At 40.2% G+C, this 19368-nt stretch overlaps 1 protein-coding gene across 1 annotated transcript in view; it reads left to right on the forward strand.

Moving 5' to 3' along the window:
- Nucleotides 1-19368, forward strand: part of LOC121961353 (ankyrin repeat and sterile alpha motif domain-containing protein 1B-like) — a 283009-nt gene that overhangs the window by 258258 nt on the left and 5383 nt on the right. The window contains 5 exon segments of the mRNA XM_042511305.1: nucleotides 2065-2190; nucleotides 7681-7752; nucleotides 9989-10075; nucleotides 13779-13916; nucleotides 15264-15431. Coding sequence (XP_042367239.1) covers nucleotides 2065-2190; nucleotides 7681-7752; nucleotides 9989-10075; nucleotides 13779-13916; nucleotides 15264-15431 — 591 coding nt within the window.

Genomic DNA, 19368 nt, shown 5'->3' on the forward strand with positions numbered 1-19368 from the left:
TAAACTAATGAGCTGAAGGCCGTGTCACATTCCTAATCAGGATGGTGGAAAACATCTTAATCATAAATGAAGTATCTCAGTAATTAAACGCTGGTCCCTAATAGAAACAAGATGCAAGCGAAAAGTGTTTTATCTGCCTGTTTGCTTGTTGAAAAGACAGCATTAATAATGTGCAGCAGGCAGACCATCTGACAGCTGCAGCCGTCTCTGCCGTTTAGAGCTCATGTGAATTTTACAATTAAAGAAACATGAAATTTATGACTGAAACTTTGTGCTGTAAAATGATCAAATATGCAAACCACAATCAGGTGGGCGGAGAGCAACAGTTACTTTGGCATGCATACAAATGCAATCAGGCGTAATCTACCGCTTTAGGAAATCAATTTTTATCTCAAGGAGTTTTAAAAAAAGATGAAATAGTTCTGCATCAACAACATAGTTTTTCTTAGAATAGGGGCGTCAGCCTCCCAGCCAATATTATTTTCATCCAAATGCAAAATTATAAGTTTATGACTTCCAATCAGCAGAAGAAAAATGACTCACACACACACTTACACGTGTGCACACATCCGAGGCAGCAGCTGTGTTTTGATTCAGTATGATTAGGGTCTTTTTGTGTCTCCGTGTGAATCACGGAGCATATCAATGCAGACACACTTGTGATTACCCTGCTGAGTCTCTCAAGTGTGTGTGCGTCACAGAGTTCCCCCTTTTCTAGAAACATCACTCTTAGGTGGCACCGATGACTCAGCTTTGTCAGAGTAAAAGATAACTATTACAGTGAGCAGAAAGATCTCTATAGAGAGGCAGAGTCCCCCTCCGGAGTCTCTGATGGGACCTTATTTTGGAAAAAATACGTACAGCAGTCAGTCATGACAGACAAATAATTTTTTGATCCCTTTTGAATTGTTCCATGAATTGCACTTATAATATTTGTCGCTGTAAAAGATAATTTAGCAAATCAAGAAAGTCGCAGTTTGTTGGAGTACAACTTAGTTGTGGGTAAAACTTTTAAGGGAACTAAAGAGATGTTACTTTTTTGTCACCTACATGACTTCAGTAGTCTTTCTAATTACATATTTTCACAGTCCTATACTTTCACAGCTTTATAATAAACTGCGACTTTCTTGAGTTGCAAAATTGTCTTTTAAATTATCTTTTTTTAATTCATGGCACAATGCAAACTGTACCTTGTGACTGACTACCATATATACATTTTTTTTCCAAAATAAGGTCCCATGAGGTCTACTGGAACGGAAACGGCTTTATCTCTTTATTCTTTTTCTCTGTTCCTTTTTTTTTTTTTTAGAAAACAAAACCCTGAGAATAAGTGCAACACATTTTGTGGTCTATAAAGTTACACATTAAAAAAATAGTAACTGAATATTTCCAGCTGAGTCCGTCAGCTGGGTCAGAGTGTGTGGGAAAAACGTGCAATATGGTTAAGCTGGTAGAATTTAGCACAGATTTGGCAAATTCTTGTTTCTAAAGGCTTATCCTCAGGCTGTTTATCCAACATCTTTGCATCTGATTACAAGATCTCACCTCTGCACACCCCCACCAGCGTCCTGACGGGGATTACGCACACAAACAATCAGATATGGATAGACACATAAACATGCAGTGTAAGGCACAGGGTGTGCGGTACCTCCTCACGCAAGAAAGCCATCTGGTTTCATTTATCAAAGAATGAAGGACCATAAAACAAAACTGTTATCCGCAGACATTTGAGAAGTACGCAGATAGGATTTAGGTTTTTCCTTTGTTTAAAAGGTGAAAGCTCACTGGGTGAAAAAGCGGCAAGCAGCAGCAAAGAGTCTTAAACTGAGCTACAGAACATTTAGAAGCATAATTCATCCAAGTTTAATTTCCTCCTGCATGTTCCTCTGTGAATCTTGTTCATGTTCAGGCGGGAAAGCTGTTCCATTATGAACTTACACGCATTTATCAGGCCAGCGAGTCATGTCAACGTGAGATACACAGCACAAGCCTCCATGTAACGCCCCGTCTTGTAATCCAGTGTGATCCAGTCTGTGTCCTAACGTCGATTGGTTGTCATTTCAGGCAGGCGAATGGTGCGAGCCAATCACGTTGCGTCCGCCCAACGAGGCCACCTCGTCCACTCCGGTGCAGTACTGGCAACATCACCCCGAGAAGCTCATCTTTCAGTCCTGTGACTACGAAGCCTACGTGAGTCCTGACCCTTCACTTAACTCTTGTGTATACACAGTAGTATTTATTTTCTCTCCTGGTCAACCTTCAGCAGAATTTTCTTGATTAATCAATTATTAGTTTGGGGTATAAAATGTCCAAAACCAAAGCTGATGTGTTCAAATCACATGTTTTGTTTAGGTTACAAAACCAAAAGAGAGTTAGGTTTCAATCATAGTACAAAACTAGCAAACGGTCACATTTGCAAAGCAAGAACTGGTACATCTTTGGCATTGAGAAGCCAAAAATGGCTTATGTGTCTAGCAGGAGAAATGGGTTTGTTAAACTTGAATGGATTTTTTTAAGCCTGTTTTTTTAGTTCCCTAAAGCAGTCTTGTTAAGAATTTGCCTTTTGTCAAGGTCATCTCATGGCCCATGGAGTTCATTTGGCGGCTTTCTTTGATTGATGCCCACGGGAATGGCGAACGTCAGTTTTCATTACCTCTGAATCAGACAACATGCAAAGACAAATAAAGCCACTTTTTCATATAATTTTGATATAAGAATCAAATGAAAGGGTCGCTCCTGTGATACAACCACTCTTTATTGATAACAAGCAGGCAAATGACACATTTTAGGCCCAAAACATAACTTATATGAAGATACTTCCCTATTAAATAAAAACAGTCATACTTAAAATTATTGAAGTTTCAAGATTAAGCAGAATTATTACAGCAAAGTTATTAAAAACATGTCCAAATTACATGAGATGTGTTACAAATAAATAATTGAACTGTTGGAAATCTATGCAAATTTCAGTCCTTTTCAGATGTTTTTTTTGAATAACAATAGTGTAAATGTTGATTGTAGTGATGGACGTAGGTTGTTCCAAAGACATAGTCCAAAACAGTGGTTCCCAGCTGGTGGATCGCGGTTCTAAAGTGCTTCATGGGTCAATTCAAAATGGACCACAAGTGACACACAAACATGTCAAGGTTCTAGAAAACACACTACAAAACACAGTTATTTGAAGTACAATGAATTTCCAGCACAGAGCTTTTATTTTGAAGTGCCGCTTGTGTGAATAATGGACTCTGTTAGCTGGACCAGTTGGGAATAACTGGGCTATAAATTTTCGTAGAATACGAGTGAAAGTCAAGAAAAATCTGGAAGTCATGAATTAGATGTACATATTTTTACATAAATACACAGGTCTGGTCCATGTTTACATGAAAAACTGACTTTTGTATTTCCTATAGAGAGGAGCAGATGAGGCGAATCTTTTAGCAAAGCTAATCACTGTCAAAAATGTAATTTTAATTAGAAAAGTTGTATCGAGGTAAGTGAGATGTGTGGTGGCTGGAACAGTATTACAAAACATAATATGAAGACAAAAGTTAAAATACAGGAATGATCAATCAGTCACTTCAACTCTCTTTGCTTTCCATCAATACACACCTACATAAAAGTAATAATATTAAAGATCAATGACCCTTAACTTCACCTTTCAGTCGATACTGTAGTCAGTTATTCTCAGCACTTTAAATTTAGACGTTTTACAGTTACATAAAGGGTGTTATATATCCAGGTTACCACGGATACAGCCTTACACCTCTGATTGGTTATTCGCTCCGCACCCAGACTGGAATGATTACTTACTCAGAGCAGTGCAGAAATGCAATTTGAAATGCTATTGGCTCTGAGAAACATCGAGAGGGAAATGTAATTGGATATCTCTGAATTAAACAGTCTGATTGGTTGGGAATCTCTGCGCTGACGATGAAGAGGAGATGTGAGCTGAAGGATAAAGTGAGAAGAGAGCGGGAGAAGAAGAGGAAAAAGATAGTTGGTGAAAGATCGAAAATTCAAGTTTGAACAAATAGGATGGGAAATCGAATGTGATGCTGAAATCAAATATGAATGAAAGCATGAAAAGATGAGACAGAGGCAGTGAATAAGAGATAAGTATCCCAAGAGCGCGTCTTCTCTCAGTCAGAAATCAGCCCTTTTTTCATTTTCTCACCTCAGAAGATTGATAGAAACAGCGTGGACCATTAGGCTTCTGACAAGATGTACAACTACACGGGCAATGTGTTTTTGGGTGGATGATGGGGAACGTTCAACGGAAGGGCCACCGGGGGGAAAATACCGAGGTGCTTTCATAGAGCCATTTATGACAACATCTCTAACGCTCGCCGTCCCAGGACAACGGGCTCCAGAAAGCTCAGAAAGTGAGATAAATGAGCGGGAGCCACAACAGAGGGGGAGGCAGAGCGCTCAGTGTGAATATTGGCAGGCAGAGGGGAGATGGAGAGTGAATAAGAATAAATTAGATGGTTAAGACAGTAATGAGAGGGAGAGAGAAAAGAGACGAGTGAATTGTGTTTGTGTTAATAGAGAAACGGCGATGGTAAAAAGCCAAAAGGACAGAATAAAGGATGCATCAGCACAGTTCACATTTTCATCTCAGGCGCTAAATAAACACTTCCAGCACCACCTCAGATGGTGTCCTAACTTTATTATGTCAGCTTTACAACCACAGCTCCAAAATATTATCTCAAGTTATTACAAATCCATTTCCAGTAAAACCCTGCAGACATTCTAACATCATTACCAGACAGTGTTATCTCAACATTGACTCTGTGTGCTACTTTATATTAATCTAAAAGCTTCTGCAGATGCATCAAATATACAAAATATTAGGGAGTTCGTCACGGTATTAAATTGCAGCTTGGATTATTAGGTCTCAACACTAACTTGCACACAATCATCATTTGTTTGCTGAAACTGAAAATATAGTCAACTCATATTTCGAGTTATTAAGGTACAATGCAGTTATGTTGAGTTGAATATACTTTATTTTGAACATATAAAAAGTAGGGCCGGGACTCGATTAAAAAAATTAATCTAATTAATCAGAGGCTTTGTAATTAATTAATCGAAATTAATCGCATTTTAAGGTAACACAACGCTACCATCCGCCCGCTTTTTAAAACAAAATTTCCCATCCATGGGGCCAACCAAAGCGGTCTCATCTGCTTCTTCGTTCATTGTTGTTGTCTGTAGCATGGATGGTCTGAAGTCATGAACGGTAGGTGGTGCGCTAGTATAATCGGTCCCCCGGAAACTCATCAAGTGAGAAAGGTTCCGCGGTGCAAAAATTGGTGGGATTAAAATGCGTTAATTTTTTTAACGCATTAATTTTTGTGTAATTAATTAATCGTGATTAACGCGTTAAAGTCCCGGCCCTAATAAAAAGACAAAATACTATGTATATGTATACAAAACCAACAAAAATAACAAGCATGTATAACAGATTTTCAATCAGCAACATAAATTAACATTCACTGTCTAACGAGGAAGAAGCAAACTGCTCGTTTAGTCTGATCCCTGTTCACTTCCTGCCTTCATGTGCTCATTGGAAATATCATTTTTACAAGTTACGAGCACATAAACGGCCCTCCAAAGTCATAATTACGAATGGGAAATTTGGAAATTTCGATGATACCCGAGTTGCCAAGTTGTGACGTTTGTGTGACGTTTCAAACAAAAATTGATGGCAAAAAAATAAATATTTTGGTATTTTGTTCCTAGTAGCTATGATTTACTTTTAGTAGTTGCACATTTTAGTTTATGCATCTCTTTGCCGTAGCAAGCAAGAAAACTTCAATCATAAATGACATCATGAATGCATAAACATGGTGGGTTAAAGTCAATGTTTGGTCAATGGTAAGAAACTTTTTCATTAATTCATATATTAAACATAAATTTCTGATCACATGTACAATTTAATATGCTAATAATGTTGACTGCTGTCCATGAAGAGCGACCTAGATTAAATAAAACAATATATAATATATAAAAATATAAACCACAGCGTGGGTGAGCCCTGTTTATGATTAAATGCTAATAGCTGTGCCATCAGTTGGTTGGTTGCACTTTGTATTTAGTGTTAATTAGCAAATATTGGTATGCTAAGCTATGATGATGAACATCGTAAACATTAAAGCTGCTAAACACCAGCAGGCTAACGTTGTCACTGTGAACATTTTAGCCTGCTAATGATGAAAACAGCCACACAGAGGAGCCTGCATGGCTGTAGAGTCTTAGTCTAGTTATGTTACCGACATCTTTGAATTTAATTTGGAACTAATAAAGACGTGTGTTTGTGTACACCAACAATTACCACCACAGAGACCTGCTCGACACGACAGCAGCTGCTCTCGTGTGCATCTGTAATGCAATTTCTAGGATAACTGCCAGCGACTCGGCCATAACAGCGATTTAAAATTGTTAGCTTGAGTCAAGACAAATTATTAACATGCCCAGATGACCTCTTTCTGATCCGCCTAGGAACCAGACTGACTCCTCAACTTAAAATATGGCTGAGTCACAGTCTGTTACATAAAGCAATTTGTCCAAAAGAGGTTTTTTTTTGCCTCCATATTGAAATTTATTGCCAAGATAAACCCTGTGAGGTAGACGTTCAATTTTTGGTCCTTGATTTTGGAGTCATTAACTGTGGAGTCACACAGGTGAAGCTATAAATATTTCTCTTCTAATCCACTAAAAGCCTTGTTAGGGTCCCACTTTAAGGAACAAGGCCTCCTCCAGAAGCAGGAAGGGCACAGCAAGGTGCTGGATGTCACACCCATTAAGAGCTCTAATGTCGACATAAACATTGTCCCTGTAAAACACTGTCACCATTAGTTGCTTCTTTATTAAATCACAGACTACGTGTGCAGAATGTCTGAGGACAAAGTCGCCGTCAGACCGGACGAGCGGCCAGACTCTTGTGTTAATGTCCCTCCGGGAGCAGCTCAAGGTGGATGCAGTCTCTGCCATGTGTCACTGTGCATCTAATCTAACCCTGTTAGTGCAGCTTAATGCAAAGATGACATTCATAAATGACTCAGAATATAAGAAATATGGACTTTATTTGTCACAGAGAAGTCCGATAAATGGAACAAATACACTTGTTAGAGCTGAGGGTAAATATGGTATAAATATATTAATCAAAAGATTAGAAATAATGGAGTTTATTTGTAACAGAGAACACATTTATATAGAACCTTTCAAGAGCACAAAGTGCTTCACAACAAAAACAAAATAGCAAGTAAAAGAAAATACAGACATCACGGTAAACTAAAAAAACTAAAATGTGTAAAATGTCTAAAATGTTGGTGGGACACATCTTCATCTGAGAGAGGAACATACAGTTTACTCCACAAATAACAATTTTAGCCACTTCAATAAACTACAAAAAAAAGCTCTAGTTCAAGCTTGTTATGTGAATGTTTTTGTTGTTACCACACTTTGGGGAACTTTGAAACTTAGACTGACTAGAAATAAATTTCAAGAATAGTCGGCAGCACAGTTCAAGTTCGTAAAGAGAGACTGGAGTGTCTTGTTGAGATTAGGAGGTTGATATCAGTTACAGAGTTTTGTTTACAGCTGTATGCAGACCCTCACATACTTTTATACTCCCAGTGTGTATTCACTAAGCATGTGTTTGTGTGTTTTTCACAGTACCTGGGCTCCATGCTGGTGAAGGAGCTGAGAGGGACGGAGTCCACACAAGACGCCTGTGCCAAAATGAGGGTAAAGCACAACCTAATACACTTCACTTCTGTGTTTAAGGTTGTTTTTTTTGGGGGGGGGGTCCTTATGTGCTACAAGGGTCCAAGGACAGAGCAATGTCGTATGTTGTGAATAGAGCTGTCCTCAGTACCATTATTTGGGCTCCGGAGCTTCGCCATTAGACAACAGTAAATAATCGGAGCTTCGGTCGATGGGCGGGTGGACCACAGGAATGATCATGGCTGTGTGTGTGTGGCAGGAGCAGCAGTATTATCACAAACACTGAAATGGCATTTGTCCATCAAAAAATAAAAAAATAAATAAATATCCGAATGTCTTAATTGAAAACCGAATACCTACCCAATTAACGAATTCCTTAATAGCTGAATATTTGCGTCCAGCCCTAGTTGTTAGGCCTCTGAGGCAAATTGTGATTTTTGATAAGGGAAACATATTTTTCCATACCTGGAAATTACTTGAATTAAAGTCCATAATATTCTGTATTGCAGAGGAACCCTTAATATATTTAACATATGTTGGAGAGATCTGAGACACAGTTATGTTACAAAAAATAAAGTCTTAAGAAACAACAAAAATAAGACCCAAGTTGTAACAAATGAAACATGAATGCACATGGATTTATTATGTAAATGTTTTCTAAAAAAAAAAGCCATACTGGACTTTAAAATCTGGGACACAGTCTCGTAGTCTGAGTGCCCTCAGTCTCACACTAGAACTTAAACTTAAAATATCATGACGGCGGATTAAGTGTATTGAGGGATTTATTTTTAATATCCTTGCCTGGGTGGCTCGATCCCCCATGACCCCGCTGTCACCTCCAATCACCACATCTCTCTCTCTCACTTTGTGTCGTTCTGCTGCTCTCCTGTATCTCTCCCTCCTGCTCTGCTCGTCTTTTCTACTCACTCGCTCACTCTCTCCATATACTACTGTAACTCTGACTCTCTCTCTCCTCTCAGTTCATATCTCTCCCATCCTGAGCTGCTGCAGTGTGAAGATAAATTTTAATATTCATGAGCAAAGCTTTCTGTTCCTCTCCCTTCCTCCGTCTCTCCTTCTGTCTCAATATTTATGTCACCACATCACATACATGCATCTTTCTTTCTCCTACTTCTCTCCCTTCTCAGTTTGACTCACCTGCGCTGCAAACTAACGTTGTAATCAAGCACAGTGAGACGCGCATCATATCGTTTTTGCTTTTATTACCTTCCTTTCTTTACCCGCTCGCCCCTGTTCCCAGCATCCCTCCTTTCATCTGCCCCTCCATCTCTCCGCTCTGGAGGTAGATGTGGATGTTAAAACTTCACAGGCTGCAGCTGGGTATCTGCCAGCGATCTGCCAGGCAGCGCTGCCTTTGTCAGCTTTTCAGCACTACCTGATCCTGACAAGGCCGAACCGCAGCAGCAACACGCTGCGAGCAGGGAGGAGAGAAACGCAACAAAGAAAAGGAGCAGATATGGAAAGGATAGCTCAACGAGGGGGAGAAATGAAGGACGGAGTGCGATAGAAATATGGATACTGAGAGAGGGAGATGACAAGCGATGAAAGACGAGAAGTGATACAGAGAAAGCAGCGAAGGGGCTCATCTGGCGTCAATTTCTTTGAATTTATAAGATGTTTTGGCAGGTAGAATGACAGCTTGGAGGTTGACGCCGACATTGCTGTAAATCACACGATCCTCCACACACCTCACTGCATAATGAGTTTAAATAAAGGTAATTGAGACGCATAAAAGTGCCAATATGTAATTAAAAGAATTGGGAGAGGTATATGATGAGGCTTAAAAGCTAATTGACTTATTGGATTGGCAGTGCTGTCGTCGATCGGGTTTAGAAATGTGATTCGGAAGCAGTTGTGTTTTTACCTGATAACCCTTGACCTTCTCAGATTATTTGAATTGACTTTGGTAATCAAAGAGGAAGTCATCAATAGATTGATTAACTCATCAGCTTACTTTATTTATTCAAGTTCTGTTTAAATTTTCCGTGTTTTTCTCACATGCTTGTAGGCCTGAGGACACGGATTAAGTCTTGCATAAATCGAAAAGGTTATTAGATTCAGAGGAGATCTCCACCAACTGAAATCATTAATCTGGAACTAATTATAATTTTCTGTAGACAGCTGAAGTTCAATACCTCAGCTAATTCCTGTGCACTTTTTTTGGTTTTTACATATGTAGTGCCTCATCTCTCCTCTTTTTTTTGTCTCTCCCTTTTGTTTTTTTGTGCACTCCAAGAAGTCGACAGAACAGATGAAGAAGGTGCCGACCATCGTGCTCTCCGTCTCCTACAAAGGGGTGAAGTTCATCGACGCCACAAATAAGGTGACGCTCACAGTGCTTCCTGTGACGCCTAAATAACACGTGAAAGGTCAGGCTTTTGAACACGAACATGAGCGACATTCAGAGGTGTCAGACATGGGCGGCGGCGCTGCGGTGCTGATGTCTGCTTTTGCTGCAGCCTGACTGATTTAAAACTATATGGTGTAAAAATCAATGAGGTGTAAAAGAGGGCAACACAAACACAAGCAATAATCAGTATGGAAACAGATGAAGCGGATGGTAAGAAAATCAATAACAACCCGCTCTGTTCATTAAATCCTTAATGAAATGTTTAAAAACTTAAAAAAATCTTTGAGGTTTTAATGTTATTAGAAACTAATTTCACACAGTTTATCATCACCTCCTTTCTCTCCTAGAGTGACATTTGAGTGAAGGGTGTGTCAGTGTCTCCAGCTTAAGCCCTGTTTGCACAGAAACAGTATCACGTGGGGACCTCTGGTAATTTGTAATAACTGCTCAAGTCGTCTCTCTTCTTAATCCTGTGCAAATCTGCCGTGTTTGTAAATTGTCGGTTAAAAATTCCACTGCGAAATACCCGCTATCATTCGACAAATACAGAGGTTGCCTGATAATATTTGTCTTGTGCAGTTCGGCATCTCTAAGATTTGGGATCATTTTTAGGGTCAGATACTGAAACCCAGTTCATATTCGATTGGTACCTACTGCATCAAATCATAACGCAGATTTCGGTGCCTCATTTCGGTGCCAACGGAACTCGTCTCGGGTGCCAAGACCCAAGACGAGTTCCCGTGTTTTTCTTGTCACCTGCTGAATAAAGTGAAGGGTTAAAACTAAAGTTAGCAAGTTTAGGTAGCCTCCCAGGCTCCCTTAAGGTGGACTGTTAAGATGGACTAGCAGTTCTCATTGTAGTGGCAGTCTCAGCCACTCCTTAACATATAAATATGTAATAAATGTCTGCTGAGTTTCTCTTGAGTTTGTGAGGATATTACAGATCCCAAATCAAAATTTATGTTGCTTGTAGTAGTCCTGTAACTGTTATTTAGAGTTTAATTATTGTAGCTTGGTTTGGTTTTATTTATAAGGTGAATTTGTGAACAATGCTTTGTATTTATTCATAATTTTACTGTATATTTAACTTTAAACTCTTCAGTATACTGCAACAATTTCAAGTTACAATTTGCCTCTGCAGTATAAAAAGCCATCCTTGATTGACATTTACCATTTTGTGTTTTTAAGTATCAGTTCAGGCCTTGTTTAGTCACGGGTACCGTTTTAAAAGTATTGTTTTAGGGGTGTTCAGTGGCCCACCTAGTAGAGCGGGCGCCCCACGTACAAAAGGCTGTCCTTGTTGCAGCGGCCGTGGCTCCACTGGCCCTTTGCTGCAAGTCATCCCCTCTCTCTCCCCTTTTTACACTACCTGTTGTATCAAATAAAGGAGAAATCAATCGTTTTTTGAGGAAAAAAACCTAATATCCAACCCTTGTCGGATTTAGGTTTTTTGTTTTCTCTGTATATCTGTATCTATACATCATGGAGACCCATTTGCAAAAAAGCAAAACTCTTGAAATATTAAGAGATGGACGACATGCTGTAAAATCATTTGCTTGTTTAACCCACATTTAAAAGAAAAAAAGGCTGAAACTGCCGGATTAGTTATGTAGAGTGGAGTTACAAATAACTGCGTGCGTCATATTTGGGGGATAATGCCTGACTAATAATTTTACAAAGGAGTCAATTATTCATATCAGGTACTGATTCCTGCGTGTGCATGTAAGACAACATGATGTAATCCACCTCAGGTGGGTAATAAAAGTCACACAGTTAGACACAATTTGAAGATAATTAGGATCTTGCAAAAATGTGTTAATTTAATCCTCTCAAAAGCACACACAGCAGAGGATGTGCATAACTTAGTGAGTACATTTTGAGCAGCACTGCACAGAGCAGACTAGATTAAGTTGAACGTGATAAATAAAAAATATACAGAGACAGATTTAGATGTTTCAAGTTAGCCAACAATGATGACACAGTGGCCAGACGGAGACACCCACCAGGAAAGTCAATTCTTGTTTTTTTATTGAAGTATTTGCTGTCTGTCATAGCAAAAAAACATGATGTTTGTTCATCTACTAGTTATTCTTACAATCAGTTGATTACTTGTTTAGTCTATAAAATGTCAAAAAAACTTTGAAATAATGTTCATCATAATTTCCCAGAGACCAAAGTTATGTCTGTCAAGGCTTTGTTTGTCTTACCAAAAGTCCAAAAACCCAAGACCCCTAATTTACTGTCACAAACAACAAAGAAAAACGTCACTCTCACATTTAAGAAGCTTGAACTGGCAAACGTTTGACATTTTTGCTTGAACAAAGACTGAAACAAATAATTATCAAAATTGTTGGCGAGTGATTTTCTTTTGATCAGTTCATAGATTAATGATAGAGCTTTACCACAGAAGCTAAGCAACGTGCTGCTGTGAAAAGGGGGAGCAGAAATATGTAATTTAGCCACCGATATATAATTAACATCGGTTTAACTGTACATTTTATTTTGAGTATTTTCACCAGTAAACTTTGGCATCAGACAGCCCTTTCCGATGGTGAACTGAAGCGGTTATGTCAAAATAACTTTGAAGACAGCATATTTTGATGTTAATGGCTGTCTGATGGCAAGATATAAATGCTCAAAATATAGCGTACAATTAAACTGAGTAATCTTTTTGGCTAAAATACATGTCACTGCTGCCCCATTGAACAGCAGCACATTTCTTAGGCTCTGTGTCTTTACTCTGTCCGCCTCTCAAAACTAGAGACACACTGAGAGCCAACACACTATAGATCTATGGATTATACCAGTTCAAACTTGAGAAAAAACAAAACAAAAACTGAACTCTCCCTTTGATAGTTGGTTTCTCTCAGCTCCACACAGTTTCAGCACACAGATCTGAGATGAAATGTGCTGGTTCTGCCTCTAATTTCACCATCAGGCAGTCGTTACTCATTTTGCATCGCCTCTTAGTCCGCTCAGAGACACGCCCCGGTACGTTTTTGATATTTAGCGGCCGACAGGTTTGCAAAATCCATCGCAGTATTCTCCAGGCCCTCAGATCCTGCTGTAATTTTTAAATGGGTCAAATAGAGAATGAGACAAAAGAAGAAATAATAATGAGGGTAATAAATAAATTAAGGGGGAAGGCTTATTAAAAAAAGGAAAATCAAGAAGGGAAATTGGCTTTACCCGGATTCAACTTGCTGGGATATTTCGTGAATCATCACCCTCTCCTTATCATATCTGCAGAGCCTGTGAACAAAAAACAAAAACTAGAGGAAGTGGTTCTCACTTAACTTAGAAAAAACATCAGTAGGCTGATATCTTTTTACTGCATGAAAAACAAAGATGATATTGTCTGCGTGACACAAATACATTTTTATCATGCGTTACTGAAATTTTCTTTTGGAGCTTTAACGTCCCATAATTCACTGAGACTTTAATTAACACAAAGACAAGAGCGTTCTCCAGTGACATTACCGGAGGACAAATTCCAACCCAGTGACTCCAGAAAACTCTCAAACCCAAATTGTGCTACAGTGATTATGGTTTTGGGATGTTTGAAATTAGATGAATAATGAATCAGATTTGTTTTTCCATGAAGTGGCTCACTGGAGATAATCAACAGTGTCTCTCCGCGCCTCTTCATCTTCATCTTCTGTTTCTCTCTCCGCAGAACATCATAGCAGAACATGAGATTCGTAACATCTCGTGTGCGGCTCAGGATCCAGAGGATCTGTCTACGTTTGCCTACATCACCAAAGACCTCAAGTCCAGTCACCACTACTGCCACGTCTTCACTGCTTTCGATGTGGTCAGTGCTCACAGAGTCTGTGTGTTTAATAGCATATATCTTATTCAGAGTGTTTGAATTACATCATGGCTTTTAGAGAAGTCCTATATTTTGGGAGGTGGGTGTAAGTTGGTACTGTACACATGCATGTGCATAAATGAATTTGGCCACCTACGTGCAAAAATACACTTTATATACATTTTAAATCTTACAGAGAAAATTTAGCCAGGGACAACCAAAAACCTTCAACAAAAAAATCATTGTGTTTTTTAATCTTTCTCTATTGAAAAAACAACAAAAGTGTTATCAGACAATGGTTTGTATTACTTTGTGAAATAGATCAGACCTAGGTTGCATCCCATGACAAATATGAACCCGTCCGCAGTGTAAAGTGATGTTCTTTGGGAAGTTGAAACAGGGTAGTTATACACACATCACGTAGGTGCAAGGCTATCAAAAAACAGTGTACATCAGGAAAAAGGCAACGCCCACTAATGCACACTTATTCCATGTCGCACAAGTTTATTTACGCCAGCCTTTCGATTCTACTTCGGTTTTCATCAGGTTATAATGTTTGTAAAGATGAAACCACACCTACATTTATACATAATGCACACCTATAGGCTGACGAGCTTTATGGTGGCATGTGTTGTTAACCATCTGAAACACTAAAGGTGGTAAAACTAAACATGGCAAGATAACTAAAAACTACTCTTAGCAAAATGCCCAATTGGGATTGCGGCAGTAGATTTTCATGGCACGAGAACTGTCTGAGAAAATATCAGGGTTTCATGTTATTTGGTGTAGCATAATTATTATCAGTTACAATGAGGAATGAAAACAGAAGTAATTTAAACTTGAAACCATTTTTTGGAAGTGTTTGTAAAAGTCAGTCAAGGAGAAATAAAGATGCACTGACGCTCTTCTCCATCCAGTGCATTTTTTCCCAATACTGTAGATATGCAAATGTACACAGTATGATATGTCTGTCATAACTGTATACTGTCAGTTTTCATTACACAGTATACAGTCTCACTGTAAACCGCTGCAACCCCATACCCAATACTCCCTGCACACTTTAACTTTGCAATGCAAATACATTATCACAAGGAGGCAACATGCATTAAGTGCAACAAGCGCTTTACCATTAGCCTATGATTTATTTCAGTAGCCTAAATGTAAAAGAAGAAAAAGAAAAAGCTTCATAAAAAATCACAATAGTTTAGAGTTCCACCTAAACTTCTCAAATGAGGTTTCTGGGGAGCCACACTCTCTGGAGCTCCCACATTTTCCAGGACCTGTCTCAAAAAAATCCCTGTATTCTCACGGCTGTGCTTTTGCCTTTACCCTGCCTTACCCCCTTGTCAGAACCTGGCGTACGAGATCATCCTGACACTCGGCCAGGCCTTCGAGGTGGCCTACCAGCTGGCCCTGCAGGCCAGGAAGAGCGGCCACGGATCGTCCACGCTGCCTGAGAGCTTTGACAGCAAGCCCAGCAAACCTGTCCCCAAACCTCGAGTCAACATCCGCAAAACTGTAAGCAGCGCTGCCACACAGAAGCACTACTGTTTGAAAATCCATCCTAAACCCAAATTCACATCGGTAACATTTTTGCTTATCTAGATTTGAAGCATTTAAGTTAAATTTTCTTGCATTTTCTTGTAGATTTTTCATAATAGATTAAAGGTTTAGATGCTCTTTTCAGAGTTAATATGCAGCATTCAGTTGTTTATAAAAGAAAAATTATGTTTTAAGATGGATTTTCACTTCTGATAACACCTTTCAACTCTGCGTCTAATCAAATCTAACAAGCATCCCACTGACTCTGTCTCATTCACACGATAATCTGTGCGTAACTTTCATCCGTCCATAACTTCAGTCCCTCCGCTATGATTCGTTCGTGTTTTAATCCTCACTCATGTTTGTTGTTTTCAGCTCACAGTTTGGTTTTTTGGGATTATCTTGGAACGCTTGTGTTTGTGTGTGTGTGAGCGTCTTGGCCCAGTGGACACTGTGGCAGAGGTGTAGGTGGATATTTGATCTGCTAAGCGTCCATTCGGTCCTCCTGTCCCTGCAGTCTCTTACACACTGGGCTGATTGATGAAGCCTGTTTGCATACGGCTCAGGGGAGGCTTGCTTGGCTCTCCTCAGTGTGTGTGCGTGCATCGAGTGTGTGTGTGTGTGTGTGTGTGTGTGTGTGTGTGTGTGTGTGTGTGTACTAATACGAAGTATCTTCATGTGGAACATACTGCAGCCTTGCATGTAGAATGAATTTACTGACATTTCAGTCCATCAGAGCTTCATCAAAATTGCTGTTGTGTGCAGGGTGTCTGATGGAGTGTGTGTGTGTGTGTGTGTGTGTGTGTGTGTGTGTGTGTGCGTGTGCGCGTGCGTGTGCACGTGCGCACAGACCTGCCTGCTTTTGTTTATGGTGTTTTTAGTGTTGTTGATGTTTGTCTTGCTTGCATGTCGCTGTTCAGTTTGTTAGATTTGATAAAATCCACCTTTATTAGGGTGTGAAGTCATTTTAGCTGTCACATTTTAGCAGTATTTTAGTAGTATTGCAGGAATGATCATCATAATAAATATATAAGTACATATATGGAGATACTTGCTTTTAGTTATGTGGCTGCGTGTACATGATGGCTGCCTTGTGTATCTTGCGTCTGTTTTGAGCGTTGACTGTCCATGTCAAAGGAAATTAACTTTTCACATCTGCAAGATGGAAAACGCACATGAAGGAAACACACCCGCTGTTTTAATGAACTTCTTGATTTTTGGGCCTTTGTTGCTTTTTCGTGGTGTACTGTCATTGCACAGTCCACTGCAAGCTCTTTGTCTTCTCTGGATAGTTTTTAACAGGCTTTGCACACGGGACTGCCACCAGATCTTTTCCAAAAGCCCTTAGCTTTAATATTAGTTGTTCAAAACTCTGTTTCTGCTTTCCAGTTTGCTCTCCATAGTGTGAAATTGGCGTCCCTCCTGGCTCAGGATGCAAAAAAAAAAAACAAAGACGCACCCATAGAAACACTGCTCTGTTGCTGTAGTGGTCGAACATGCCACAGGCTCTTTTTAACAGTTGTTTGATACCCGCCCGAGCTTTGTGATATAGATACTTGTGTCCCACTTTCTGTCACGAATTTCTGTGTGTGTGCGTGCAAACGTGTGTGGCCATTCTTCATGCCTCCTCCAACCGCAGCGTCACAAAGTCTATCTGTAAACCTGTCAACCTCCCATTAACCCCTGACAGAGCTTTAAAATAGTCGCGCTAACACACTTCCCTACTCCAACGACACGCACCGGCTGGCACAGCAGCACATGTGTGTGTCTGAAGGGCGCAGTGTAGAGTTACGGTGTCTGCTACACTGGTGTGCTTATAGACCAAATTTAGGTCCATTTACATGCTGGAAGAAAGAGATGGTGATGGAGGAGAGCCGGTGGCTTCGGAGGAATGGTCTCACTTTCCAAAGTTAGAGCGAGATGTGAGACGGTGAGGAGAGACAGAGGAGGAGGAGAGATGCAGTGTGTGTGTGTGTTCGCTCTCCTCCTCTGTGTGTGTGTGTGTGTGTGTGTGTGGGGTCCTGTGCCTACAGAGATGATGTACGATGGCATGTGTACACACACAATCTGCTGACTCCGCAAACCGTTACATTAACCATTAATTGCCTTTTTCCTCTCTGTGTTCCTGTGTGTGTGTGTGTGTGTGTGTGTGTGTGTGTGTGTGTGTGTGTGTGTGTAGTTAATGGTGTGTGGTGTGCAGCAGGGCAAAGATACTGCAGGATTCGCTTAATATTCCTTCCACCTGCCAGCCATAATCTCCATCCTGCAGCACCTCTCAGGCCCGTGTGCTTAAAAATACTGTCGCTTTGTTGTTCTGCCCACAAGTATCTGTTTCTCCACCCTCCCATTTTCATTTCCATTTTCATGTTGTGTGTGTGTGTGTGTGTGTGTGTGTGTGTGTGTGTGTGTGTGTGTGTTGTGTGAGCATATCTGCTTGCACATCTCTCTCAGCATCCTCTTAACTTGCCCTTATGGGTGTGACCATGCCTGGTATGACTATTGTCTTTGATCAGCGTCAGTATGTTGCTGTAATCCGAGTGCAGCCTCATATCAGGATTGTAATACATGACCCTAACCCTGTGTGACTGAGTTTTACAATCTTGTGTTTCTGAAAGGAGTGAAAAAGCCTCCCAGTGAAGTGAAAATAGCTCATTCATTCAAGCAGCTGGTTCATGTTCTCTGTGGTCTTGAGTGTATATACTCTCTTTAACCCTCTGAGAGCAACATAGTCCCATTTTAGGGAAGGATTAGAATAGTATGATGGAAGCATATGAGACCATTTTATGTCTCATAAATAGTTGCAGCAATTTTGGGTTGATACCATTTGTTACACAGTTTCGGTGCTAAATGTAGTCAAGTTTTACTGGTCGAGAATGAATAAATATGGTCACAAATCCTTACAGAATACCACATTAAGACACCAACATCTTTAGGAAAACCACAGAAAAACCCATGATGTGATTTGGTATCAAAAACTTGTAACATTTGTTGAGTACTTTGCTCCAGAAAGTGCTGAGAAACCCCGTCATTGTCAACATACCTCTGAAAACCAATCATCCGAGGTCTCCAGTTTGTGACTGTAATCATCATAGAGGTCACAACAGGTCATTTTACATTGTGATGTCGGTTTAAAAAAATGGTCTCATTACATTGATATGGATACTATGGGCGCAAACGTCATCACACATCCAAATTCATGCATTTCCAGTTCTGGTCCAAATATAGTTCACTCTAGCTTTAAAATTCAGCTCACTACAATCGTCTGAAAAACAGGATCGCCAGCAGCCGTGTGGGTCTCAGAGGGTTAAACCAAAAACAAAACAAAAAAAAAACAACTCAAGGGCAAATGAAATGTAAGAACAAGCTATGTCTCACCTCATTGGAAACATTTTCACGACTTTGGAAAAACGAAGATGCTTTTGCAGAGTGATGTTTTGCACAGTTGCCGTGTCGGTGGTGTTGTGTTTGCAGGGTATAAATGTGGCGTAACACGGACTCTGGCTTTAGTCTCGCTGTGTTGCGGTGATGCTGCTGTCCCACGCTGTTGCCAGGGCGAAGACTCTGCTGCCATGTTGTTGCCATGGTTTTGCTTTTGGTTTTGGAGTGTTGTTGCCTCTCACTGTTGCCATGCAGCTGCTCTGTCATCGCTGTGGTTTTGGCCTCGCTGCTTTGCTGTTTTTCGGTGTTGGCGTTGCCGAGCGGGGCCCACTTTGACCTGTGTATGACCTCTGCCCCTGTAGGTCATCATGTCCCCCGTCAGCCGCTGGTCACTGGGCCACATTTACACCCCTCACCGGCCTCCTCTCCACCCTCCTCTTCCTCCCCCTCGACTCTTCCATCTTCCTCACAAAGCTCAGTCACAGGTCCTCCACGCTTTTTCCTTCTCTTATCCTTTATTTCCACATGATTTCTT

The sequence above is a fragment of the Plectropomus leopardus genome, chromosome 22, assembly GCF_008729295.1.
Source record: "Plectropomus leopardus isolate mb chromosome 22, YSFRI_Pleo_2.0, whole genome shotgun sequence".
Classification (NCBI taxonomy): Eukaryota; Metazoa; Chordata; class Actinopteri; order Perciformes; family Serranidae; genus Plectropomus; species Plectropomus leopardus.